This window comes from Zootoca vivipara, chromosome 1 (genome assembly GCF_965207765.1).
Source record: "Zootoca vivipara chromosome 1, rZooViv2.hap1.1, whole genome shotgun sequence".
Classification (NCBI taxonomy): domain Eukaryota; kingdom Metazoa; phylum Chordata; class Lepidosauria; order Squamata; family Lacertidae; genus Zootoca; species Zootoca vivipara.
This window is the reverse complement of record NC_142582.1, coordinates 114502547-114529726: the sequence shown is the minus strand read 5'-3', so window position 1 is coordinate 114529726 and position 27180 is coordinate 114502547. Positions and strand designations below refer to the sequence as shown.

The 27180-nt window shown below is 44.0% G+C and overlaps 1 protein-coding gene across 3 annotated transcripts in view; it reads left to right on the top strand.

Moving 5' to 3' along the window:
- ASB2 (ankyrin repeat and SOCS box containing 2) overlaps nt 1-26965 on the top strand; it is a 30388-nt gene extending 3423 nt beyond the window's left edge. For 2 of the 3 annotated variants that reach the window (XM_035106887.3, XM_035106896.3), the window contains 9 exons: nt 2847-3110; nt 7409-7489; nt 8731-8897; nt 9606-9761; nt 11444-11689; nt 15230-15401; nt 19355-19916; nt 23257-23410; nt 23708-26965. In XM_035106887.3, coding sequence (XP_034962778.3) covers nt 2890-3110; nt 7409-7489; nt 8731-8897; nt 9606-9761; nt 11444-11689; nt 15230-15401; nt 19355-19916; nt 23257-23410; nt 23708-23844 — 1896 coding nt within the window. In that variant the 5' untranslated portion in view covers nt 2847-2889 and the 3' untranslated portion in view covers nt 23845-26965. The remainder of the gene's footprint in view (nt 1-2846; nt 3111-7408; nt 7490-8730; nt 8898-9605; nt 9762-11443; nt 11690-15229; nt 15402-19354; nt 19917-23256; nt 23411-23707) is intronic. The other variant, XM_035106907.3, reaches the window with a different exon arrangement.
- The last annotated feature ends 215 nt before the right edge of the window (nt 26966-27180 follow it).

The following is a 27180-nucleotide window of genomic DNA, read 5'->3' as shown; positions in this document are numbered from 1 at the left end:
ACCAACTACTGGGAATAATCAGCTTTCCATGATAAAAAAGTATCCCACCTCACTCTCAGTTTGGTTTTGCTACTAGAAGTGAGGGCAGAAAGAAAATTGCGCAAAATGGCAAAGCTTTGTGAGCGAACACGAAGGAGAGGTGCTCTTTGAAAGGCTGCTTTTTTAAACCTCAGTTGGTCAGAGCGTGGTACTCATAACACCAAGGTTGCATGTTCGATCCCCACATGGGACAACTGCATATTTCTGCATTGCAGGGGGTTGAGCTAGATGACCCACAGGGTCCCTTCCAACTCTACAATGTGATTCTATAAGGTGTCACCTCTCCAACTCCAATTTATATATGAACAGACTTCCGTGTGCGTGTGGAAAGTGGGGTTACGTTGAAGGAAAGCAGCCAGCACAACCCTCCATTTCCTCCCTTGTGGACAATTTTTATAACCTTTGCTCTTGTGCTCTTGCAAACTTATTGTACCTGTGTGGATGCCCGGAATGGAAAATGAAAGGGAATTATAGGGACAGAACTACCCAAACTATATAGAGGCCATGCTTTCCACGAAGTCCCGAGCAGCCCCTTGTAAGGTGGTGTCGGCATGGATGTTAAAATCCCCTAGGACAGGGGTGGCTAACTCCCAAGAGACTGTGATCTACTTTCAGAATCAAAATCTGGCGGTGATCTACCCCCATTTTGGGGGATTCGGCTCAAAGTTGTTGAGCTTTTTTTTAGGGAGAAGGAAAGGGGGGTGACCAGATTTGGTAACACTCACAAAACTGTACGCCGCACAAACTCCTTTACCAACTCCATTAACCTACCTATCAAGATTTCTGAAAAAATACATGCCTTCATCCATTGTTAGTGTGACACCTGCATCACCATTTTGGTAACCAACTGTTCAATATCAGACAGGTACTGTGTCAGGGCCAGCTTCAGGGAATCCTTAAGGTGCTCATCTGTCATGTTTGAACGTTGTTCTCTCTCTCTCTCTCTCTCTCTCTCTCTCTCTCTCTCTCTCTCTCTCTCTCTCTCTCTCTCCCCCCCACCCCCTCAGCTAGGGGCACCCATCCACCTCTATTTCTTTCTCTCCCACCCCCTCAGCTTGGGGCACTCATCCACCTCCCCCCCTCTCTTTCTCTTTCTCCCCCCCCCACCCCCTCAGCTAGGGGCACTCATCCATCTCTCTCTCTCTCTCTCTCTCTCTCTCTCTCTCTCTCTCTCTCTCTCTCTCTCTCTCTCTCTCTCTCTCTCCTCTCTCTCTCTCTCTCCCACCCCCTCAGCTAGGGCAACCCATCCACCTCTCTCTCTCTCTCTCTGGCTCCAGGGACAGGGACAGGGGGGAAATCCCTCTGTGAGTCGCGGCTCCCGCTTTCCTCCCACGCACGCAAACTCACACACACACCTCCCTCTCTGCCGGCATGAGGGAGGAGGAGCCGGGGAGCTCTAGGCAGGCAAGAGGGACAGGGAGCAATCCAGCCATTCTGTGCAACGCACTAACACATACTGGTAAGCTCAGTATTGGGAAGAGGGAAGGAGCTCTCCCTGCAATTGCTCACGGTTATTGAGCTTTTTTGTGGGGGAGAGACAAGAGTTACTGAGGGGGTTTTTTTAGGGGGAGAGCTCTTTCTTTTCTTTTAGGCTGGCGATCACTAAGGAACCCACAATCTACCCGGGATCTACCAGAAACGTCCTGGGGATCTACCGGTAGATCCCGATCTACCTGTTGGCCATGCCTGCCCTAGGACAACCAAACTAGGTGTCTCCATGACCTGAAGCAGCTCAGGCAGGGAATCCTTGGTGCAGCGGGGAGGTCGGTACACCAAAAGGAATCCTGTACTTCCCTATTGCCCAACTTCCAGAACATGCACTCAGAGAACTAGGTCTTCCCAGTAGGACGCCTGATGCAAGCTAGTGACTTCCTAGAAATTACTGCAACCCCCTCCCCACCCACATGACCTGGGTTGCTGTGCGTAAGAGAAACCTGGTGGACAAGTAGCAGCTGAGACAGGCCCATCTGCTTCATCCAACCAAGTCTCTGTTACACATGCCAGGTCAAGTCCTCCATCCACGATCAAGTCATGGATGACAGTGGTCTTATGAATCATTGACCTAGCATTGCACAGCAACACCTTCAGGTCATGTGGGTTTCCCTTGTTGATTCCAGTATCCATCCGGTCAAGGCCGGACCCGGAAGCAGGGAAAGTCTTCAAACAATGACTAAGCCTGCCTCCTCAGTAATGACATGGTCTGGTCTTAGCATAACTCCTCCTCCTGCCCATGATCACTGAGATTGGATGTCCCAGTGCATCCCCCCTTGTGGAACTTGCCCCAGCCATTCTGTTGGCTGGGGCCCACTCCCAGGCAGCCCTGATCCTGCCCCTTAAAAACAAAACACAAACTATACAACAACCAATAGCAGAACAAAAACAAAAGCAGAACGGTTATAATAAAATTAATCCCCAACCAGATATCCATCCCACCCACCACCCACCCCCAACAAAGCAAAAAGGGAAAAGAAGAAGAAAAAACTTAAAATGCTTAAGGACATTTTAAACACATTAGACACTTGGAACAGGGAAGCAAAAGCAGAACAACCCCTCACTTCCCCAAGAGTTTGTTCCAAATGAGTCCAGCCCCACCCTCTAGGCACTGCCACAGGAGTCCTTTTGTAGCTGGGAGTGTGAGGGCAAGTAGTAGAACTTCAATAGGCGACCACGACTGGAAAAAGAAAGGGAGTGTGCGATCGATTGCCTGCCAGTCATGCACACAGGAATATCAGATCTACACGGCCTGTTTGCAAGATAAAGCCGCCCCCATCTAGACACAGCCTAAGTCTCATTTCTGTGCATTCCAGGTGTTTGGAGCCATCTCTTCCCGACTTAACAGGGAAGCGGAAGATGGCGACACAGGTCACGGTGGCCAGGAATTCGCAGACGGGAGCTATAGGACATGAGGACTACAGCCTCTATAGCAGTATGAGTGAAGATGAGCTCATTCAGTTAGCTATCGAGCAAAGCCTGACGGAAGACCCTGCAGAGCAAACAGCTACACAGAAGACAACCATGCCGACCCACAACGACCCTTACTGTCAGAATTTCTACCTTTACCCTTGGCAAAGGTAAGAAAGCAAACATAAAACACCCCACCCCTTCCTACTGTAAATTCACTGCATGTTCTGCAGCCCAGTCCTAAACATTTGTGTTAATGCTTCTGTGATTACTCTGTTATAGCTGGGTTAGATGATAATTCTGGCTCTGTTGCCTGATATGGTTGCCGCTCTGGGGCTACGATGTCCTACCCTGACTAGTAACCGGGCTGGAGATAGTCCAGAAAGACACCTCGCAATGTCCCCAGAAAGCATATTCTATTGTTGGGAAAGTTCCAGAAAAGGAGAACCAAAATTATCAAGGGGATGGAGCAAGTCCCCTATGATGAAAGGGGAGTAACAGGGGACACCATAGAAGTTTATACAACGATGCATCTGGAGGAAGTTGGTAGGGAAACAGGTTTTCTCTCTCTTGCAAAACACAAGGACTCAGGGACATATCCAGCGAAGCTGGAAAATTCAGAACAGGCAAAAGAAAGTATTTCACACAGTACCTACCCGTATTTTACGGACCATAACACGCACCAGACCATATCATGCACCTAGTTTTTAGAGGAGGAAAACAAGAAAAAATATTTTACTGGTTTTCCTTCTCTAAAAGGCTGGGAGGCGGCAGCAACAGCAGCAGCAGCAGCACCATTTTGGCTGCTTCTCTCAAGCCTCAGCTGCTGGCTGCAGAGGCAGCACCAGCCCGATTTCGGGCTGCTGCTGCCTCCCCCTTACTGCTGTCGGGGAAGGGGAAGGAGCGGGCAGCGGGAAAGCGGTTCTTTTCGTGCTGTCCACTCCTCCCTCTCCCCCTTTGCTGACAGCAACGGCAAAGGGTGAGGAGCTGCCGGCTCTCCAGGGGCAAGCCCGTCTGCCCCCTACTCTTGGGAGAGTGGCAGCACCAGAGCCCCGAAATGAGCGCACTGATGCCGCTGCTGGCTCTCCAGGGGCAAACCTGTCTGACCCTCCTGCCGCTGCTGCAAAAGCGGAGCGTGCTGGCGGCAGTGGGGGAGAGAGGAACGAGCAGCTCTTCCTCCTCGGAAGCCACTGCCAGCGCGCTCCACTTTTGCGAGCGGCGTCGGGCGGCTTCAGATGAAGAGCTGCTTGTTCCTCTCCTGCCCCCCCTGCCCCCGCCGCCTGCTGCTCACAAAAGCGGAGCGCACTGGTGGCTGTGGGGGACAGAGGAACAAGAAGCTCTTCCTCCTCGGAAGCTGCTGCCAGTGCACTCCGCTTTTGCGAGCGGCGGGCGGCGGCTTCCGAGGAGGAAGAGCTGCTCGTTCCTCTCCCCCCAGCTCCTCCCCTGCCGCCTTTGTCGAGGAGCGGTCAGTGTGAAAGCTGCTGCCTTCGCTCCACTTTTTCATTTCCATTTTAGGGGGGGGGGAGGTGCGTTTTATGGTCCGAAAAAGTTAAACTATGGAATTCGCTCCTGCAAGAAGTGATGGCCGCCAACTTGGACGGCCTTGAAAGAGTATTAGATAAATTTATGGAGGATAATGATATCAAAGGCTATACTAACCACAATGGTTATTCTCTGCCTCCACAGTTGGAAGCAATAATGCTTCTGAATATCAGTTGCTGGAAACCACAGAAGGGGAGAGGGTTCTTCTGCTAATCTCCTACTTGCGGGTTTTCTACAGGCCATTGAAAATAGGATGCTAGACTAGATGGAGCATTTTTCTGATGCAGCAGGATATGTCTTATATTTGTCTGAAATCCTTGGAGGAAGAGAAGGGCAGAAATGTGGTGGTGATGTTTTAAATGTCAGATTTTGGGGTCAAGTGAAATATTGATTAGCTGCCAAGCCCTGAAATTGTTACTTGAATTTTCTGGCAAAAAAAATATTTGACTGAATACACAGGACTAAAACACATTACATTAAACACAATTTTTTAAAGTGTGCTTTTAGAGTGCCGCTTTATTTTCAAGGAAAAGCAGTGCATGAACCTGCAGTCTGGATCACACTTTCAAGCATGATCCAGATTGAAGCCCTCCATAGCTGCTTTTCCTTCAGAATGGAATCACAAATTGCAGCCTGAGACGATTCAGTTGGAGCTTAGATGTATGCAGTAGAACTTATTCATCTTAGCATTACAGAGTAAAAGGAAAGTGCAACTAGAGCTTACATGTATGCATTGAGCATACAGCAGCAGCTACTGGTTAAGATGAAATTATTCATTGATATAACTTTTCCCCAGTGAAACTAACATTTGGACCCAGTCCTGTCCTCTTGATTAAACTTTGGGTGAGAAATAACAGAAAATGTCACATTTGAGAATAGTTTTTTCCACGTGTGTCTGAACACCCTTATGTCAGTACCACTTAAAAGTGTTACAGTGGTACCTCGGGTTAAGAACTTAATTCCTTCTGGAGGTCTGTTCTTAACCTGAAACTGTTCTTAACCCAGGGGCATAGCGAGGCGCTGTGACATCCGGGGCGGCAAATTGCCATGCTGCCGGGGGGCGCGGCGTCACTATGTAATGATGCATGCGTCGCTACGTAGAGGGGGATCACACACCCCTGTGACTTCAAAACGGAGCCTAAACAGAGCGTCCAGGCTCCAGGTAGATAGCCCACTGGCGCGGTTTGGGAGAGGGAGATTGCGCCCACCCTGTGACTTCTAAACGGAGCCTAAACGGAGCGTCCAGGCTCAGGTGCCGATCGTGTGCCACCCCCCCCTCCAGCAGGCACCCGCGTGACGCCCAATCGCTCGGCTGGCATGCCTGTAGCTTCCCCCCCCCCCCGAGGCTGCCATGCAGAGGTGAGGGGCAGGGGCACAGCCCCGAGTGACACCCCCTCCAGGGCGGTGCCCCGGGCAGGGCCCCCCCCGCCCCCTGCTTGCTCCGCCCCTGTCTTAACCTGAGGTACCACTTTAGGTAATGGGGCCTCCCGCTGCCGCCGCACGATTTCTGTTCTCATCCTGAAGCAAAGTTCTTAACCCGAGGTACTATTTCTGGGTTAGCGGAGTCTGTAACCTGAAGCGCCTGTAACCTGAAGCATCTGTAACCTTGTGCAATACCTTATGTTTATGTGTTACTTCACCGTGTTAGTTTACAAACTGGGTCAGATGACTGGCTAATAGTAGCAATTACATAGATGTATGAAATCACCCTTTGGGGAAATCCCCACTGACCACAGTAAACATGATTATTTTAAAATTAGCTGACTTGGCAGTTGCAAAATTAGGAGCAGCATGACCCAGGAAAGTATAGCAAAGTCATTTGAGCAGTTGTGGGGAGGGGGGGGGGGTACTCTGTTTTCCAGATTTGCAAAGTTCAATGCAAGACCATTCTTGAGTTGCATATGGCTTAGGAAGTGCTTGACATATTCATAATATATTATGCTGATAGAGATCAATGTTATGCTAAGATCCAATAAATTCAAAGCAATATGCATTTACCCCTCCTTCTTAAAGGAAAGACTTCATCAGACCATATTAAGATCATGTATTACAAGTTTTTGGGGGAGGGCACAAACTCTCTTTCATCTTTTCTCTTGTCTGATGTTTTTATCTAATGGCCCAGGAAAAGGGTAACTAGTGCCTCCCACTCTGTTTCCTATTTTATTAAGTTATATTTTTAATATTCCTGTTCCTCTGTTGATTATGTCTTGCCTTTTATATGATTGGAAAGGAAAACCAGTTTTAAAAAGGCTTTTTAAAACAGAGCTCCAAGGGAAACCTCTCCCTTCACTGTAGATCTGTGATAGGAAATCTGCCACAGCATGGTGCAATGGTCACAGCTGGTGTGGGGTAGTGGTTAGAGTGTTGGACTGGGCCTTGGGAGTCTAGGGTTCAAATCCCTGCTCAGCTATGAAGCTCACTTCACACACTTATGCATCTGGTGAAATTCTGTCTTCAATGCACTTCTGAAAGATATAGCAAGCCATCTTGTTTGGACCTGGCAACCCCAGCGATCTCTTCTTGGCCTTGATTTGAAAGGTTCTTGCGAAGCTTTCATGCCCACAGCTGTTTCACAACAAAAACTATCCAGCCACCCTTCTCCCTGAAGGGAAGAAGGCCCTCAAACCCTTTCTCTGCCTGCTGTGTGGGGATGGAGGGATTCATCTCCCCTGTTGTCTTATATGGTCATTCAAATCCCCTGACACTTCCTCTGAAGGCCAAAAATAATCCAGAACCGAGAGAGCAGCTGAGCCAGGACAAGCCTGCCTTTGTTTAAAGACCCAGAGGGGGCTGCAGGTCCATTGGAAACTGTCTCCTCCAGTGGCTTCCTCAGCCCCCAGGCCCACTGCTAAGCCACCCAAGACATGACCTGCTTTTCTTATTCGGAGTACTTTTCATTATTTCATTCGTGCCGTCATCACTCCAGGCGATCAGCACAGAACCAAGCGGCCAGTTCAGGGGTCAGACGGAGGTACGATGGCAGCCTGTTCAAAACATCCCAGCCAGAGTAAGTCCTCCTTCCCTTCTTTCCTGTTCTTTTTTTCATTATTAGGCTACATTTGTTGTCATGTGTTGGCTTGACTAAACAGCTAGAAGGGTTTTTTTGTGCGGGAGGGGAGGCGTGTGGTGACAGAGGTAGCGTCATTTTACGTCTTCTAAGGAGTTTGCATAAGTGGCCGAGGGAAACGGGACTGACTTTCCCTATTCCCTCTCCCTGCCTGCCCTTCTCTCTCCCCCCCCCTTCCATCCATCCTGGAGGCCTGCTGATCTTGAAAGCGCCCCTTTCTAACCCCATCTTTTAGGACTCTCTCCGTTGCACTGGAGTGGCTGACTCAGCGGAAACAGGATCCTCGTCTAGCAATTTAGTTAGATCAACCAGTTCCCATGTCAAAATAGTAAACAAAGCTGACTGGAATTATTTTTAGCTGTGTTGCCATGTGTGCCTTCAGTGTGCAAAATGGGAGAGCCAATGCTCTAAAGAGCATGAAAATGGGGACACAGGGATTTGATCTCAGTCGCTTTTGGAATATATAGCCCTCTGTGTTTGCTGGCTTGCAGGTGGGTGGGAGAGTTTGTCTGGGCCTCTGTGTAGTTTATTCAGCCACATAAAATACAGTGGTACCTCGGTTTAAGTACACAATTGGTTCCGGAAGTCTGTACTTAACCTGAAGCATACTTAACTTGAAGCGAAATTTCCCATTGAAAGTAATGGAAAGTGGATTAATCTGTTCTAGACTGCTCCACGGAGTACTCAACCTGAAGCATACTTAACCCGAAGTATGAGTGTAATTGGTTCTGGAAGTCCGTAGTTAACCTGAAGCGTACTTAACCTGAAGCAAACTTTCCCATTGAAACAAAATAAAAAAATTCCTTCAGTAGCACCTTAAAGACCAACTAAGTTTTTATTTTGGTATGAGCTTTCGTGTGCATGCACACTTCATCAGATGTTTCGACTCAGACCAACACGGCTACCTACCTGTAACTTTCCCATTGAAAGTAATGGAACGTGGATTAATCCATTCCAGACGGGTCCAGGGAGTACTTAAACTGAAAGTACTCAAACCGAGGCATACTTAAACTGAGGTATGACTGTATGAGTGACTTCAAGGGGCTGGGAGAACAGCCGCAAAAGTTCAACCACCATAGTGGAAGGTTTCACAGCCAGGGCATGGATAATGCTGGCATGCCATTGCAGATGTCAGAAGCAATCCTGCAAAAAGTGATGGGTTTTCAACTTTGTTTTAAAAGAGTGCTGGATCCTGTGGTGTCAGCAATCCAGAAAGGAGATGAAAACGCACTTCTTAAAATGATGCAGTCAGGAAAAAACCTTGCACAGCCTAACAAAGATGGATGGTTGCCCCTCCACGAAGCTGCTTACTATGGACAAGAGCGCTGCTTGAAGCTGCTGTATAAATGCAAGTATCGGGGGGGGGGGGGGAGAACTGATAAGATCAAACCACAAAACCATCACAGGGTATAGAGTAACCCACTGAGTCATATCACTCCCTGAAAGATGCAAGCTTGCTTATTCAGCCTATTTTTGTACATGCAGGGAATTTCATGATTATACACATCCCCCCCCCCCAAAAAAGGTTAAAGGGTAATGTATTGATCATAAATAGCATTTTCACCATATCTTCTGCCCTTCACCCCCATCCCAGTGGATCAGGCATAGCAAGCAAGAGTGCATGTTACCCAAATTAAACATCTTGGTGGCCTTTTTATGGAGAGTTCTCTTTGCATGTGCTGAAGGTTTCTTTCTGCATGTCCTCTAAACTCTTCCTGCCCCACCCCAGTTTTGCTTGGCAATAAGCTCTTGTGGCGGCTTTTAATAGAAATACTGTGATCTCACTTAAATGTACCAAAAAACCTCGCCAGTAACAATGGCAGGAGAGGGTGGTGAACTCAGGCGATCGGACTTCCTAAACTTACTCTGAAAATGTCTTCTAGGACAATTGGAGCAAGAATCTTTTTAACCCTGATGAAAGAGTGGGACTTGCAATTGTATGTCGGTGGTTAGCTATCACATAAAAGTTTGACAATATTGAGCTCAGTGTATGATGTGAGAATTATTCGTGTACATTACACGCCTCACTAAGTATGGATCAACGCTTTCTCCATAGCTTATCCTGGGTTACTTGATCAGCGTACGCTTCAGGAGGAAACAGCGCTCTACTTAGCAACAAATAGAGGGAATCTCGAGTGTGTGCGTTTATTGCTGCAGGCTGGAGCAGAACCTGATATTGCAAACAAAGCTAGGGAGACCCCACTTTATAAAGGTAAGCCGCTTGATTCTCATAGGTCTTGAGTGCCCACAAGTAGACTACTTTTCCAGTTGGATACAGTGTGTGCCAGGGGCACGAACTTGGACCCCTGACTGTGGGCGCCCAGCGTGTCGTGCACAATGTCATGTGACGTCATGATGTTGCAGCGCACACAGGCATGTGACGGCGCCATAAAAAAAAACCTGGGACTGGGCCTACGCAGGCCCAATTTTTTTCACATTGCATTTTCCCCAGGGGCTCTGCACACTGCTGCTGCTACCCCCCGCCATCCCCACTGCCTGCCACCGCTACCCCGGCCCGCAGTAGTTCAGAAGCAGAGCTGGTTCCAGGTTTGAGAAGGCGCTGGGCAAAGTGTCCCCTAGGGATTCTTCTCCTCTGTTAGTAGGTACTGGTAGGCATATCTGGCTGGGGAGGCAGTGCTCTTATTTCAAGCTGCTGTTGAAATAAGAAGATAAAAAGAGTCCTGCTGGATCAGGCCCAAAGTCTAAGTTGTTCAGAGGTTTCCAAACGTTTTTGGGCCTCTTCCCACTTGGTGGCATAAACTCATCCCTAGTGTCCCCTACCTTATAAAAAGCATTAGTTTGTTAGTAGTAGTAGTAGTAAGTCTAATAACAATAATAAATTAGAATAATATAACAAACTATTATTATTATTCAGAATAGTGGTTTGCACGACATGCTAAGGAAGATGATAACACAACAAAATTCTAAACAGTAACAATTAATTGTACATTTATTCCAAATTCAATTAAAATTATTTAGCTCAATTAAGTCAACAAAACTGATTAACTTGATCCAGTGATACGAGCTTTTCTCGTTTTTTCAACATTTTTATTGGTGTTTTTTGTTGTTGTTGTTTACAAATACAAGAACCATTAAACACTTATCCAGCAGTACATATAATGGTGTTTGTTCTCACCATTGACTTTAGACATAAACTTACATATTCAGTGTTCAAACATATTGCTTAATGTAGCCTCTCTATTTGTTTGGTCAGACTTTTGCAAGGTACAGTATTCGTGCCTTGTCTGGGTTTGTTATGGTTTCTATTCTACTGGTTGCTGCTTTGTTAATCTTTTTTTAAATTATTGTAATTTGCTTTATGCTTTCTGTGTTTTAATTTTTCCCTTCCCTGAAACTGCCTTGTGATGAGGAAGAGGCTAAATATACCATCCCTTCCATGTGGTTAGTAGGCTGCTGCCATTTTCAGAGCAGGAAAGAAGATAGGGGAAACTCTATACAACGGAGATTTGAGATAATGAAATCAACGGGAGAGGGAGTCATTTTATATCCTTTATATATGGATATTCATCAGAGTTGCAAGTTCATTACTTTTGGGAGGGGCTGAAAAGTGGCGTGTACATATTTTTTATAAACAGATTTAAAAAAAGGGCTTGTTTTTGTGTGAGCATCTGAAGCAATGCCACAATCTTGAAAGTGTATTTTGCATTTTTTGTGGGGGGAAACATTTGGAAAACAATCCTCTTGTACCCCCCAAAGCAAACTGAACTTTATAAATTCATTTTAAAAATGCAGGAGAAAATATATGTGGAATAAAACGAGGCCTTTCTTAGACAACGAGCAACTTCTGGGTGAAATTGTCCCAAATGAAACTTGCTTTTGAGGCCCAGATACGGAAACCTAAATCTTCTTTTCTTTTCTTTTTTGTCACCACAGCCTGTGAACGCAGAAATGCCGAAGCTGTACAGGTGTTATTGGAGTACAATGCTGATGCAAATCATCGCTGCAATCGGGGGTGGACAGCCCTCCATGAAGCTGTCGCTCGGAATGACTTGGAAATAATAGACCTTTTGGTCAAAGGAGGTGCCAAGGTCGAAAGCACAAATTCCTACGGGCTCACTTCCTTTTTCGTGGCAGCTGAGAGTGGCCACTTAGAAGCCTTGCGATACCTTGCCAAGTGTGGTAAGCACAATTGCAGAAGCATGCCCATTTCATGTACAGCGGCTGAGATATGCAAAAACCATCTATTGATTTTGTGTGTTGGGTTTTTCAGTGGCCAGTTCATAATTTTGGATTTGCTTTTTATTCATCCTATATGGCAGTCTTGCAAAGGAAGACAGCTGAAATTCTAATTTCTACAAGTTCTTGTTGGAGGTAGCTTATTGTACATTGGTTTCCCACACTTTCATAAATTATAGTACAAAGAAGGCAGAACCTTTTCCAGATTTCAAGTAGGCGATTTTGAGATGATTGAAAGACCCATACTTGAATCTACTCAAAGATGGTGATTCACATTTATATCCTACTTTTTCTCTCAGGAGTTCAAAGGAGTGCACACAATTCCCCACCCGTCTCAAGCTCTTCACCTAGTGAGCTTCCTGGATCAGTAGGGATTAGAACCTTGATCTCCAAGTTCTAGTCCAACCCCGAGGATACAGAAGTACAGGAATTTATTTTAAGCCTTAAGGAGATAAAACACCAAATTAGGATTTATCATACTCATTAACCATGGAATGTTGAGTGTCTGTTGGCAAAGAAAAATGAAAAACTCTCTGTGTGGTGCTTTTCTTAAGCTCCTTGGAGCTTAGTATAGTATAGTATAGTATAGTATAGTATAGTATAGTATTTATCAGGGGTGTCTTAGCCATAGAGGCTACTGGCGCAGGGAACCATGGCGCCAAGTTCTGGAGGGCGTCAGGGAAGAGGTGGAGGCTGGACGCAGCGCCTCCTGGCATCAGCTCGCTGCCCTCGTCCGCCTCTGCCATGCTGCGCTGCGCCCGGAGCCTCCTCCCTGTCAGAGGAGCCTCCCTCCAGCCCTGCCAGCAGCGCCGCCCTCGCCCGCCTCCACCATGCCACGCCGTGCCGCGGCTGGAGTCTCCTCCCTGCCAGAGGAGCTTCCCTCCAGTCCTGCCAGCAGCGCCGCTCTCGCCCACCATGCCGCGCTGTGGCTGGAGTCTCCTCTCTGCTGGAGGAGCTTCCCTCCAGCCCTGCCGGCAGTGCCACCCTCGCCCGCCATGCCACGCCGTGCCCGGAGCCTCCGTCCCACCGGAGGTGCAGCCCTCCAGTTGCTGCTTACCCGGAGGGAAACGTAGGGGTGGGGTGGGGGCCCCCGGAGGGATCTGTGCACCACGGCGCCAGATAGGCTCAAGGCGGCCCTGGTATTTATTTATCCATGGCTTGCTGGCTGGCAGGGACCCTGAACAGGAGAACTCTACGTATATTAAAATGCATGGCCAACTTTTGTTTCAGGTCCTACTTGTCCTCCTCTCAGATGTATCTTACAGAGACTTAACATTTCTCCAAGAGGCAAAAAAGGGGGACAGAATAATAGCAGTGCTTTACCAGAGACAGGAATAACAACAAGGGGGTTGTCCCTGGTAAAGAGGAGCAGTTGGAGCGTATGGGACTGAATGTTGTCATTGTCATTGTCAAATCACAAGTTCAGTATCTGAAAGGTTAAGGGGAAATTGAAGAGTGGCTGAGCTTGGTTTTCATTTCCCATGGTCAATTATGAACAAATAATAATAATCGCAACAGGAATATACAATAAAACTGCACTACTATTCCAAGCTTTTAAAGCCCCTCTGAGAACCCCTATAATAACTTTATTGCATCTGTACAATGCACAGCGCTTGTCATAAAATAAAGATTCCGTTTCTCTCCCACATTTAGAAGTAGCCCCATGTTGGGCTTTGCAATTGTGTTGCTAGTTACAGTTGCAAGTACATTAAAGCTTCAAATGCAATGGAAAGATTTTGCCGCAAAGGAGCAAGCTTTTCTTTGGCAGACACTTGCACAACTGATTCCTACGCATGTCTGTTTGAAAGCAAATCTCACCCTGTTCAGTGGAGCTTACTCCCAAACTAAGTGTGCATGGTTTTTGTAATCAAGCAGATAGAATTCTGGCACATTAGAATTTCCTAGTACGGGACTAAGGTTGAAATTCCGCAAACACTTACCTAGGAGTAAGTAGAGTTGCCATATTTCAAAAAGTGAAAATCCGGACACAACAATTGTTGAGCTTTTCTCTCTCTTTTTTTGGCCAAAGTTTTGGAGCTATTTTTCTTTTAAAAATTCGCCAAAGAATCAACACTTCCCAGATATGTCCAGGAAATTCCTGACTTATGGCAGCCCTAGGAGTAAGCCCCACTGAAGTCAGAGACACATATGTCTGAATAGACATTATAGAATAGCTTATTCGTGTTATGTGTATTCATCTAATACACATAACAGAGAGGGAAATTGTGTAGCAAAGGGAAGCAGTGGGTACATCCAGTCTCATTTTACACTGAGTGTGAATGTACAGATCCAGTAATTTGTAGAGGGTGTGCAAGTTTTTTAACTTTTAATTACTCCGCTGTATTTTGTTCTTAGAAGTTCCATTTGTTCTGCTATTCATTCATTTGCTTTTCATTTGTTTTCATAACTAATTCAGGTTACTCTGAATCAGACTATTTCCATTCATGATTCCACAATTGATTTCAAGGCAAGACCTAGTGAGTCTTTTGTTGCCAGAAAGACACCGGTGTTTTTCATCCAAATAACTTAGCCTCTTCAGGAATTCTACAATTCATTCAAAGCATCACCCTTGCCACATTTCAGACAGGTGGGGAAAGGGGTTGATGCTTAATTTAAAAGGCCACACATCCTTTAAGCTGCCCATTGCTTCGAATAGGAGTTGCAGCTAAAAGGATCTGACCTGACAAATTTCAGAGAAATAGTACAAAAACTCATGATTTTATAAGCACCACTGTATATTTTTCACTGCTTTTTCTCCCTGTAATCTTTCTCTGACCTGTACAGGCTGTCCCAGACAGTTTCCATTTTTCATCCCAATAGAAACAACGTGCAGCTAATATGAACCAACTGGTCCCCCCCCCTTCAGATCTCATTTGTTTGAATTCCCATTCATTTTTATAAGTAAGAGGAACTGAGCAAGACTCCTTTCTCTAATTGCTTGTTTTAGAATGCGCACCCCTAGGAACCTACTTCTGATGGAGATACGGAGCCCTGATCATAGTGGCTGCTAAATTCATTGTGTCAGGGCCCCTTCCTCTAAAGGGCATGCCATTGCAACCTTCGTTGCGACAAGCATGATGCCTGAATACAAGAATCCTGTGTGTGCATTGAAAACCAAGCACATGTGGTTTGTCCCACTTCATTGGCATATACAAGTCTTAAGGCCCTCTTTTGTTACCTAAATTTCAGGCGTAGAGACGGGGCCAGATTTAGGTTTGTTGAGGCCATAAGCTACTGAAGGTAATGGGGCCCTTTATATGCCCAGCTGTCCTTTTGCAGCAACAAATTGTCACTGTTTTTTGTGTTGAATATAGGCTATATGGTAATTTTTTTCTGTAATTTTTTTTGGGCCCCCAAGAGAGTGGGGCCCTAAGCTATAGCTTGTTTAGCTTATACATAAATCCGGCACTGCATAGAGACACATGCTGTTGATTTCCCGATGTTCCGAAAGTGAGCCTTGCTTTATATTTATTTCATTTGCAGGTGCTGACATCAATACCCAAGCCAGTGACAAAGCGTCTGCCCTTTTTGAAGCTTGTAAAAATGGACATGAGGAGATTGTGGAGTTTCTCTTGTCCCAAGGAGCTGATGCTAATAAAACCAACAAGAATGGCCTCTTGCCTATTCACGTGGCCTCCAAAAGAGGCTATTATGAGTAAGTTACTTTATTCCTGCGGGTTGTTGACAGATTTGGGCATTTCTGCATAAAGGTTAACAGGAGTTCTTTTTAAAAAAACACACACCACCATATGTTTTTGTGTATGAATCCACAGTTACCATGGGGATTTGGGTAGCAATGAATGTACTACAGACAAGATCCTAAACAAGTTGTTCTGTTTAGAATAGTCTGAGTCTGCACTGGGGTCATGTTGCCTTCTAAGAAGGCATTTTCTCTGCCATCATCTTCTGCCAGTAATCTCACATCTAATGCACAATTTATCTCTGTGATTGGAGGGGTTATTATCTTGTTTGTTTGTTTGTTTGAAATGTTTCTAAGCTGCCTTGGAAAGTTTTAAGCAGAGGTTGGGTCGCCATCTGTCATGTATGATCCAAAATAAATAGATCAATAGACGTCACTTGCTAAAAGCACACAGGTTGAGATGCTGGCTGAAATGTAATAACCAAACATAATCATTGCAAGTAAGTTATTGGACTCCGCTCTGCCCAAAATAAAATTTAAAAAGTACAGTAGATTCTTTTACTTTGCAAAGCTCTGTCAATGTAAAACTGCATTGATACATGAGATCAGAATTAGGTTGAAGACTCAATGTTTCTGCATAGTAAAGACCAAGCACTTGTTAAAAGGTTTCGAGGTGAAAGTATTAAAGAGCTTCCCATCTTTAGCTGCTTGGACAAAATATTTATCCAAGTGGCAAACTTTGCCCCCGCATAGCCAGTCATTTTAATCCCTTTGGTATTCTGAATAACAACACTCTTCACAGTGACCTCTCTTTGTAAGCATGTGGATTTAATACATAATTCTGCAGGAATTCTGCATTCAGACTCATTGCCAGGACACGAAGCCTCCATAATATATATAAAAAAGCCAAGGGGATCATTTCTATTTTTTAAAAAACTCTTGTTGCTTGATGTTTGTTTATTGTACCTAATGCTCTCACCCTGTTTGGAAGGCTAATGTGAAACAGTATATTGTCAACTCCATGACCTTAGGGGCATATTCTTTAACTCATACAATCATGAATGTTTGTAGCTGTGAAGTGGTTGGAATTTATTCCTTTCTAGATATACTATTTACAGATATAGTACTGTATTTATTGCGTTCTTTATTAGCAGTTAGAGACTTAGAAGACTTAGAAGAGTGGGACCTGATGAACAGTATGATGAACCTATCGATGTAGCTGGGAGAGGAGAAGAAGAATATTAAAAAGCAAACCCGACAGCAGGATCAGACTAAAAAGGAGCAGACAGGCTAACAAGTGATGATTCACATGATCACTCTATGCTGGTGTTGTGCAGATCAATTGCCTGAATATCTCTTCCTCAAAAGCACAAATTGCCACTGCTAAACTCATGCCATGATGGTTTGTTGTGGCATACCAAACCATGGTTTGTAAAGATGAGTCAGATAACCCTGATTTAGGAACCATATGCACAGTGCAATCTAGTCTGGGAGAAGAGCTGTATGAATTAGTCCTGAATAAAATAATGTAACTTTGCAACTTCTAGTGCCATGTCTGTTTACAGAGGAAGATGTGTTTGCATAGTCTACTTGACAAATGCCTTTTAAACTGTATTTTGTTTTGGTATTATTCAGGGCTATAGATTAGTTTTCTAATTTCATAATTATCCACTACAAGTATTGGGAACAGGGTTGATCTACACCGGGGGTCAGCAAACTTTTTCAGCAGGGGGCCGGTCCACTGTCCCTCTAACCTTGTGGGGGGCCGGACTATATTTTGAAAAAAATATGAACAAATTCCTATGCCCCACAAATAACCCAGAGATGCATTTTAAATAAAAGGACACAGTCTACTCATGTAAAAACACCAGGCAGGCCCCACAAATAATCCAGAGATGCATTTTAAATAAAAGGTCACATTCTACTCTGCGGGCCAGATTTAGAAGGCGATTGGGCCGCATCCGAACCCCAGGCCTTAGTTTGGGGACCCCTGACCTACACCATAGGTCAAGCTTTTGCATAGTGTTGGCTTTTAAGATATGTACTAAACCATCTGTCTCTCCAACATCCAGCAACTGAGAAGCAACTTATGTACTGGTATATTCTTTACATAGCAGTGACAGTCATGCTGGAATGATTCTCCTTAGACTGTTGGTGTAATACTCTTCTCTTGTTATTCTTAGAGTTGCATGAATTTCCTTTCAGATCAAGGGATGAAGTCCAGATGTTGCTGGACTTCAGCTCCCATGAACTCTAACCACTGGCCATGCTGGCTAAGATCATTCCTTTAAAAAATTGAACCACAGCGGCACAAGGAGCAACTAATTAAAACAACCTCCCCTTAAAAGCACCTTTCTTCACAAACCAGGTGGATAAGTGTTGGTGGTAATCTGAAGGTTCTTTGATGTTGATCCTTCCATCCCACCCCATCTAGTTGCCTGCCATAATTTAGTTTAGATTTACATCCAAAAGAACATGGCTTGCTCTGTTTCAGAGCTGCATTTGACTAGGTTCTTTAATACCCATAAAGGTTATGATTCTTTCTGTTCAACAAGGTCCCTAACTGAAAACAAAGCCTGCAGTTCCTCTTTAACTCAGCTCTAAGAAGCTTGCTTGAGCAGCAGAATAATCTCAACCCTTAAATGTTAATAAATCCCAGTAGAATCCAGGATGACTAATGCTAGTGCTTGGCAAACTCTCATTTCGGCACTGTGTGTGACTTTTCAGCTATTATGGCTATTACAAAGCATTTGTTAGTGGTGGATGTATGCCAGCTAAACAGCACCCAGGTTTCCCGCCTTCCAGGGAGCATCACTGCTGGGTGAGGTCAGCCTTTCTGCTTTGAGAAATGATCTGCACATGAATTTCCTCCTGTGGCTTTGATTATTTTCTTCTGATGAGGGCATAATGTCTCAAGAGCATGGATAATTCAAGGCAGGCTGGTAGCTGTTGTTCTGAAGACTTTTCCGCTAGTGATCCCGTTCCAGCTGTTGCCTAGACCTTTCCCCTACTTTAACTGCACATGTTGAACTTCTTCATGCCATAGGCCTGTCTCAAACTGATTTGCTCAACAATGTTTCTGATAGAACCACTCATGCTGCCTGTCTGCCCACCCCACTCTTGAGCACTGGGTGCTTACCTGTGGACCAGATGAGCTTCTTTCAGTCCACATTGTGAAATTACATGCCTCACTCCATAAAAACCAATGACGATGCTCATGCAATGTAAGGAGAAATATCAGGGGGAAACCATTCACCACGGCAGCCTATATCAATATAGGCACTCATTTAGAAAGAGTGCCACTTTAAGAAAAGCACAGGATTATAAGGACTGAAAACGGAAGAAAGGGGAGTTGCAAGCTGGGATGGAACAGCTTAGTTTTATTCAATAAAGTTACGGTATCCGAGGTTGGTATGGAGTTTGGCTACACAAGAACATGCCTTTTCAGTGGTAGCCCCAGTTTGTGCAATGATCGCCCCTAGGAAAAGCACCTCATGTACATCTCCACTGTTGATCTTTAAAGAACCAGGCTAAATCATTGTTTATTTACCCAGGCCTTTGTCAGTTAAATTGGCGTCTGCTGTGGTGCTAATCTTCCAGTGGTGCAGAGACAGACTTGTCCTTCCGGTTGTGGTGTTGGATGAGCATGATAGGAATTTTTCATTGTACAATTTTGGGCTTTTGGTTGCTTTTATCTGTATGTATTCTAGCCTCGTATTGAAGGCTAAGGAAGAATACCACCCGTACCCAGCCTTAGCTTCCAAGATCATTCCTCAGGTGCTGTGGCCACCTCTCTCCCCTTGCCTTAATAAATCATAAGCAATCTGAGGGCAGAGATGATTTCACTGCTGTTATATATGCCTGCAGCTCCTATCATAATGGGACACCCAGATACTGCTATAGAAACAATAACTTTGCTAGAAAAGCAAGCTTAAGCTCACGTCTGGCCCTTGATTCATTTCTGCTAGGATTGTGAAAATGCTGCTCCCGGTCACCAGCCGCACTAGAACCAAACGCAGTGGCATCAGCCCTCTGCATTTGGCAGCTGAATGCAACCGCGACGATGTCTTGGAAGAGCTGGTTGAGGCTGGCTTTGACGTGAATTTCACTCTCTCTCCTGAGCGCTCGCGGCTCTACGAGGACAGGCGCACCACTGTCCTCTACTTTTCAGTTTTTAACAACAACATTGAAGCTGCTCAGCTGCTGCTTGAGGCTGGGGCCAATCCCAACATTGACCTCATCAACCCCCTGCTCATCTCCATCCGCCATGGCTGCTTGAAGATGATAAAGCTGCTTATTGACTATGGAGCCAATATTGATGCCTATGTCGCTTCCCATCCAACGACCTTCCCTGCTACCATCATGTTCTCGATGAAGTATCTTGCTCTGCTGAAATTTCTGATGGATCTAGGTTGCGATGCCATCTCCTGCTTTAAATGTCAGTATGGGTGTGGCCCACATCCTCCCATTGAAGCTAAGAGCGACAGGTATCATGATCCCCAGGTGAATAAAGAGCAGAGCGTTGTACAGGTGAGTCTCCCTTACTAGCTCGTATTTTCTATGACGTTTGGAGGACTGTGGTTACGGCCTTTCCTTAGGAAAGGCTTCAGGTCCAGTCACCAGCTTTTTCATTCTAAAGCAGCCTTCTTCAATCCAGTGCCCTCAGCATGTTTTGGGACTATAGTTCCCATTAGTGCCAGCCTGCATGGGTAATGGTTAGGGATGATGGGAATTGTAGTCCAAAACATTTGGAGGGCAGTAGAATGGGGAAGGCTGGTTTGAAGTATGTAAAGTAGGTCTGGGAAATGCCTCGTTCTGAAATTCGAGAGAACCATTACCAGTCTGGGTGACAACACAGCAGAGAGCTAGCTGAGTAATTGGCTGAACAGCATAATCCTATGGAAAAAAGGCAACATAGAAAAGTCAATGATACTTGATAAAACTCCCAAACTGCTGGGTGTCGGATGTTTTTGAAACTTCTTATGGGCTCATATTAGATAGCTCATATATATATTTCTCGAGTTAGCTACCAATATTTCCTATTGAATAAAAAATTCTGTTTAACTATGGTCACTGAATGCAACATCTGTCCATCTTGTGTATTTTGTGTTTTAATGTTGTAACCCACCCCGTGATGAAGGGCAGTATATGAATTTAATAAATAATAATAATCTTACCAACTTCACAGGATTACGATGGAGATAAGTGAGGTCCTAAGCACTGTAAAGAAATGTCTAAGACCAAAACATCTTGAAATACCGTAATCACATGCCCAGGGAGGTGGAAGTGGAAACCATTCCTGCTTACCTAGGCATTTGGTAGCTGAAGTTCAGGGAAAAATCTGAGATCAGTGGCTGAAATAATGTTTGGAATTGTAACTGTTTTTATAAAGTTTTAACTGTTTTAGATATATTTTTCTTTCTTTGCTGCCCTGGACTCCTTCAAAAAGAAGAACAGCATACAAATTCAATAAATAAATAAATAAATAAATGGGTAATGGGTAATGTTAATAGGATACAGGCAACCCTCATTTTGTGCGGAGGTCCTGTTCCAGACCCCTGCACACATTGGTGGAGAGCATATAAGCCCACTCCACCCTGCCCTGCCCGCCCCATCCCTTTTTGCGACATTTTTGTGACTTTGGGGCTACTTCCAGGTTTGGAACCATCTGCATGTGTGCAATTGTGCATCATTCGGACACACCTAAATCAGAAGTTGCCTGTCTTAGAAGTGGGGCCTGCAGCAAAATGTTGCAGTGTGAAATTTTACTGTTCAGAGTTCCAACCACCTAGCAACACCCTCTTCCAGGACACTATTTTCTGAAGCTGTTTGTACCTCTGCAAACACTGGGGCTTACCAAAGCTTGTCGATACTTCCCTCCAGTGCATAAATGGTGCTGTTTTGGGGTAAGGTAAAATAGGCATTATGGGATGTGGGTGGCACTATGGGTTAAACCACAGAGCCGATCAGAAGGTCGGCGGTTCGAATCCCCACGACGGGGTGAGCTCCCGTTGTTCAGTCCCTGCTCCTGCCAACCTAGTAGTTCAAAAGCACATCAAAAGTGCAAGTAGATAAATAGGTACCACTCCAGCGGGAAGGTAAACGCCATTTCCGTGTGCTGCTCTGGTTCACCAGAAGCGGCTTAGTCATGCTGGCCACATGACCCAGAAGCTGTATGCCAGCTCCCTCGGCTAGTAAAGCGATATGAGTGCCGCAACCCCAGAGTCGTCTGCGACTGGACCTAATGTTCAGGGGTCCCCTTTACCTTTAAAATAGGCATTTGGGGGATAAGTTTGCTCTCTTAGTATATAGGATGTAATCTTGAGACGTAATTTAACTAAATGCCACTAGAGGGCATTTAAACTATTTCACAGAGAGTGAAAGAAGAGCTGCAAGCAGCAGCGTGATTCGTTCTTGTTTTCTTCCAGAATCACACTTCATACACCTGCAGATTACTTATTTTTACTTTCAGGGCAATCTTATTGGGAGATGCTTCTGTTAATATTGAATTTAATGTCTAGAACAATATTTTCTAATGATGATGCTGGTTTGTTTGGAGTTGGGTGCTGCAATGTGCCAGGCATATATGCAATGTTCAGATTTTCTGCAGCCTTGCATTTTCCATTATGAATCCATTATGAATGCATGTGGGCAAATCATAGTGTTAGCACTATGCAGCAGAAACAGGGATGCTTTGGCATCGCTGGCTTGGGCTGAGGTGGGTTGGGATCAAACAGCATCTGGAGGGCCACAAGTTCCTCATTCCTGAATGGAGTGAAGGACGAGGAACAAAAAGTTATTTAGCCTATGCATTTCAGAGTTTCCTACGACCAGACATACAATAAATACAGGAACTTACAGCCACTGTCAAAGGCCGCCCACGAAGGGTCACATTTTAGAGTTGATCTGCCCAGCACACAAATTGAGGTGGTAGAATTCTAGATTTTACCACTTCGGGATATATGTGGTCATAGTTTTGAAAGCTCTGATCAAGATGTAAACAAGCACATCAGAGAGCGGGCTAAGTTAAATATTTCTCCCCAGTATACTTGCTTGCTACATGCAGGAATGGGTAATAATAATAATAATAATAATAATAATAATAATAATAATAAATTTATGCCCCATCTGGCTGGGTTTCCCCAGCCTCTCTGGGTGGCTCCCAACAGAATATATAAAAAAGCGACAAAAGATCAAACATTAAAAACTTCCCTAAACAGGGCTGCCTTCAGATGTCTTCTAGAAGTCAAATAGTTGTTTATTGCCTTGACATCTGATGGGAGGGCATTCCACAGGGCGGGCACCACTACCAAGAAGGCCCTCTGCCTGGTTCCCTGTACGTAGCTTTATGCTGAATGTAAGCATTCAGAATGCATTCTCCCCACCTCTAACTTTAAATGATAGGTTACAGGTAGGTAGCCGTGTTGGTCTGGATCGAAGTAAAATAAAAAATTCATTCAGTAGCACCTTAAAGACCAACTAAGTTTTTATTTTGGTATGAGCTTTCGTGTGCATCTGAAGAAGTGTGCATGCACACGAAAGCTCATACCAAAATAAAAACTTAGTTGGTCTTTAAGGTGCTACTGAAGGAATTTTTTTTATTTTACTTTAAATGATAGGGTCAAGGATTCAGCGATATCCTTCTGTATGACATGTAGACCTGCTTTCCCACACCTTAATTGTGAGGCAACCAGGTGAATCTGTTGTAAACTTGAGCTCTCCCTGCAAAGTGCATGACCTTCCACCATCTCTTTTGCAGGTTGCCTGCTAGCGGTCTACTTTGGATTTGGGGAAAGGGTGGGCTGGGGGGGGGGGTCTGTTGCTGTTCTCCTACAATAACGAATTTTGTATATCTTGTTTTTGCCCCCAGTTTTGTGAAATGGTATCAACTCCAGAGATGAGTCGTTGGGCTGGGCCTATTATCGATGTTCTTCTGGATTATGTGGGCAATGTGCAACTTTGTTCCCGGCTCAAGGAGCACATTGACAGTTATGAAGACTGGGCTAACATTAAATACAAAGCAGGTTAGAATAATTCTGAGTAATCTAAAATAGAAACTAAAGTTTTCAAACTCCTCCTTCACCAGAAGAGGCAGGGGGAAGTGAGAGCCTGAGACTTAACTATGCAAACCACCCTGGGATTTTTTTTTTTATTGAAGGGTTTAAGTTTGGAAACTTCAAAAACTAATTAGTGAAGACATTTGCTTCTGTAAAAAAAAATTCATAATGTTCTCTGGTGACTATTTCAGGACCCAAAAATCAGCATAAAAATGTATTTATGCTTGCTCACTCACTTATCCTACCATATATTCTCTTTTCCAGAGCCACCAAGGCCACTTGCTCACCTCTGCCGGATCAAAATTCGAAGTCTGATTGGGAAGAGCCGTATTGCTCTTATTGACACCTTGCCTCTTCCAGGGAGACTGATGCGCTATTTACAATATGATTATACTCGCTGACCTAAGGTGAACTTGGCAGTCAATCATTTCCTAGAGTGACAGCCACAAGATGGAGACAGACTGAGATAATGGAAGAAAAGGCCAGCTTTGCTATGTAAGAAGGAAAAGGATATCTGAAAAGCAGAATTGCAGAAAAGGCAAATCCAACAGTATTTAGAAGACCGGCAAACCTCCTCTGATACAGTGGAGACTAACAATCCCAATCGCAATAAGATAACTCAGAAACAGTATTTAGAGTATAGGAAATAAGTGAAGAAGTTGGGATAAAAGACACTGGTAGCACATGGCAAGAAAGTACTATGCTATTTTGTAGAGAGAAACATTAAAATTTCTAAACACCTCAGTATCACATGTAAGGAGAATATGAAAGAGTTCACAAGACACAGGCAATCTCTAAGTATGCTGTCACACAGACAAATGTAATGTATAAACCAGATGATCCCACACAATTTTAATAAATGTAGTGGCATTTTATTTTGTTTTTGCACCTGTGGCAATCACATGAATTATTGTCAACTATATTCATCATCTGCCAGTTCACACATTGTATTTGTCTGCATAACTGGTTGCACACCAGAAGCAATCAGGATTGCTCACATGGACAGCAAATGTATTTTTGGAATGGTCCTATACTCAAAAGCATCTCAATCTAATGCAAAGATCTAAAATGCCCCAGGAATGGTTACATTTCAGTATGTTTCAATTCATTGGTTGAGCTGCAGTTTAGTTTAGTTTAGTTTAGTTTGCAGGATTGATCAAACCATCTGGCTGCTATTTCTGTCTCATTTTTGTCTAGTTTAGTTGGTCTTTCTGGATATATAGTTGACTTTTTTCCTTAGTGATAAAAGTCTTTGACAATATTTTTGTTCCCACGTTAGTCACTTAATAAATACTGAATCTAGTAAAAAAAATTGTGACCCCCAATTAAAATTAAACAAAGACTTAACAAAGTGTGTGAGCTGAAGGATTTAACCCACAATAATTATGTGTATTATATTAAATAGGCAAAGGAATGAGGTGGAATTCTGTTTTAGTTTATTATACTACATCAGCCTTCAATTCTTATGTCATTGAACCAATGGTATTTAACCCTTCTGTTATAGCAGTAATGAAGGAAAGAGGTGATTCAGCACTTGCATTGCTTTGGAAAGAAGAAAATGATCGATGTATTGTTGCTGGAAAGCATGGAAAGCACTGACCGTTATTTGCAGGGCTTCAGAAAAACACTGAATCAGCTTCGGATCAAATACTCTGGCATAACTTGGGTTGTGATTTGGAAACTCAGATGCTTAGCTAGAGCAACAATCCAAGCAAAATATTTTTAGCAGAGAATGACTATGAAGCAGTAACTAAGTTTGTTGTTAAACCTTAGAACAAATCCTTCAAAGTGGAACCATGACTTCACTGAGATGCATTTAAATGAGCTAAATAGGCCATTGTGAGGCAAATTGTCCACCCACTTTCACTGATGCCTGTGATTATCTTCCATTGGCATTCTCTTCATGTTGAACTCTTTCATGAAGAAGTGTCAAGGTTTTAACCCTTCCTTTACCAACCCTTCCCTTACCAACACATACCAGTGAATAGATCTCTCAGGTAAATACTACCGGTATTTGTCCTCCACTCATTGTAGTTCTCTTTTAGAGCCGTTAGTCATTGTTTGAGAAGAGTGACAACAGGAATAACCCTAGTGACTCTGAAGCTGAGACACCACAGCAGAATCAAGCACATCATTACATACATCTCAAAAGAGCTTGGTGGAGATGTCCAAAATAGAATGAATGACACTTTGCAGAGAGAATGGTATCAGATTTTCACATTTGAAAGCAGGGGTAGGGTGTAATAAGGAACTCATAGCCCAGGTTTGACTACTGAGTAAAAACAACAACACACACACACAATTCCCATGTTCAGTATAGTAACAAGGCTTCAGTTTTGTTTATAGCTTGAAATGTTCTAACTGGTTGTGGATGGAACAACAGTACTAATTCTTGAACTAACAGTCTAGTGTTTATAACATATAGGAGTGTGGTCAGCTCCTTATTTTATTTTTAAAAAGAAACTCTTTTATCCAAGATATTGAAGAAAAAGAAGCAGAGACAATACCCTCCCGGTTTTTCTCCCATCATACATGAATACGTAGCCTGGAGATCTGACTTCCCCATTCACATGCACATATACAACCCAAGTTGAGCCGACTGGATCCATAGTGCAAAAAGTTAGCACAAACCTCAGGAGATAAAGGTGTCACTACCGTAGCTATGCGCATAAATTGGGGTGGGAGGTGGGGAATAGTCTGCTTAAAAGCTCCCCTGACAATTGTACTTTCACTTGATTCTTTTCACCATCTTTTTTACATGGTTGGTTTACATTTATTTGCACATAGTGCATGCATGCTACCTCTCCAACTCCACACACACACACACACACATACACCAATCTATCAACAGAGAACCATTTACAGAAAGGTTTTCATGCACAGGTTAGCTGGACTGGAGTTGAAAAAGGTTACTGGATGAGGACAAGACTGTTTGAACACTGGGTTAATGAATGCAAATCGGCACAAGTTAACCCACTTAAATCCTCCTGCAGCAGGCTGTGCTGGGGAAATACAGGCCCAGTTGTGGGTACATGTCTTTCTGCTTCACCAATGAATTCCTGGATCTGGGAAAGTGAATTTTCACAACAAACATTTCACTAGTTATACCAAATTTGTACAAACTCAACTGCCTTTTATAAAAGTCAATGGAGATGTATAGAAATGGTTGTAAATTTGAAAGGTAAAATATTTACTACTTTATATAACAAGTCCTGCAATTCCAGGATATAGAATGGTAGAATGCATTAACAGATGGTCAAAAAAATCCTACCGGTAGTCAACATATATGTTTAACATTCAAGGAATAGCCTAACATTCTAGCATTCTGTGACCTGATTGATGTATAATTTCCATAGGCATGTGTGCAATTATTGTGTCACAATGCACTTTTGAAGCCTTCAGTTTTGTTACTATAGCTTTTTTAAACTGTGGGGTTTGGTCGGGAGGGATGGGTGTGTGCAGTATTGATAAAAGTGTTACATTTTTAGGTTTTATTGCTTGCATTAAATATGAGTAAAAGTACCTGCTGTGACTATTTTCAAAACTATTATTTATTAATCACCTAAATAAGGAATTTCAGTGTTAAGTGGTATACATGGAAGAAGGGCCTAAATTAGTTTAGACTGAAGAAATCTGAGCCAGTCTAAACCATAATAATTGCTGCAGAGAAAACGGCATTTTCAAATGTGATGTGCTGCTGGTTTTCCTCACACTACGAACCCATGAGGCATTGTAGG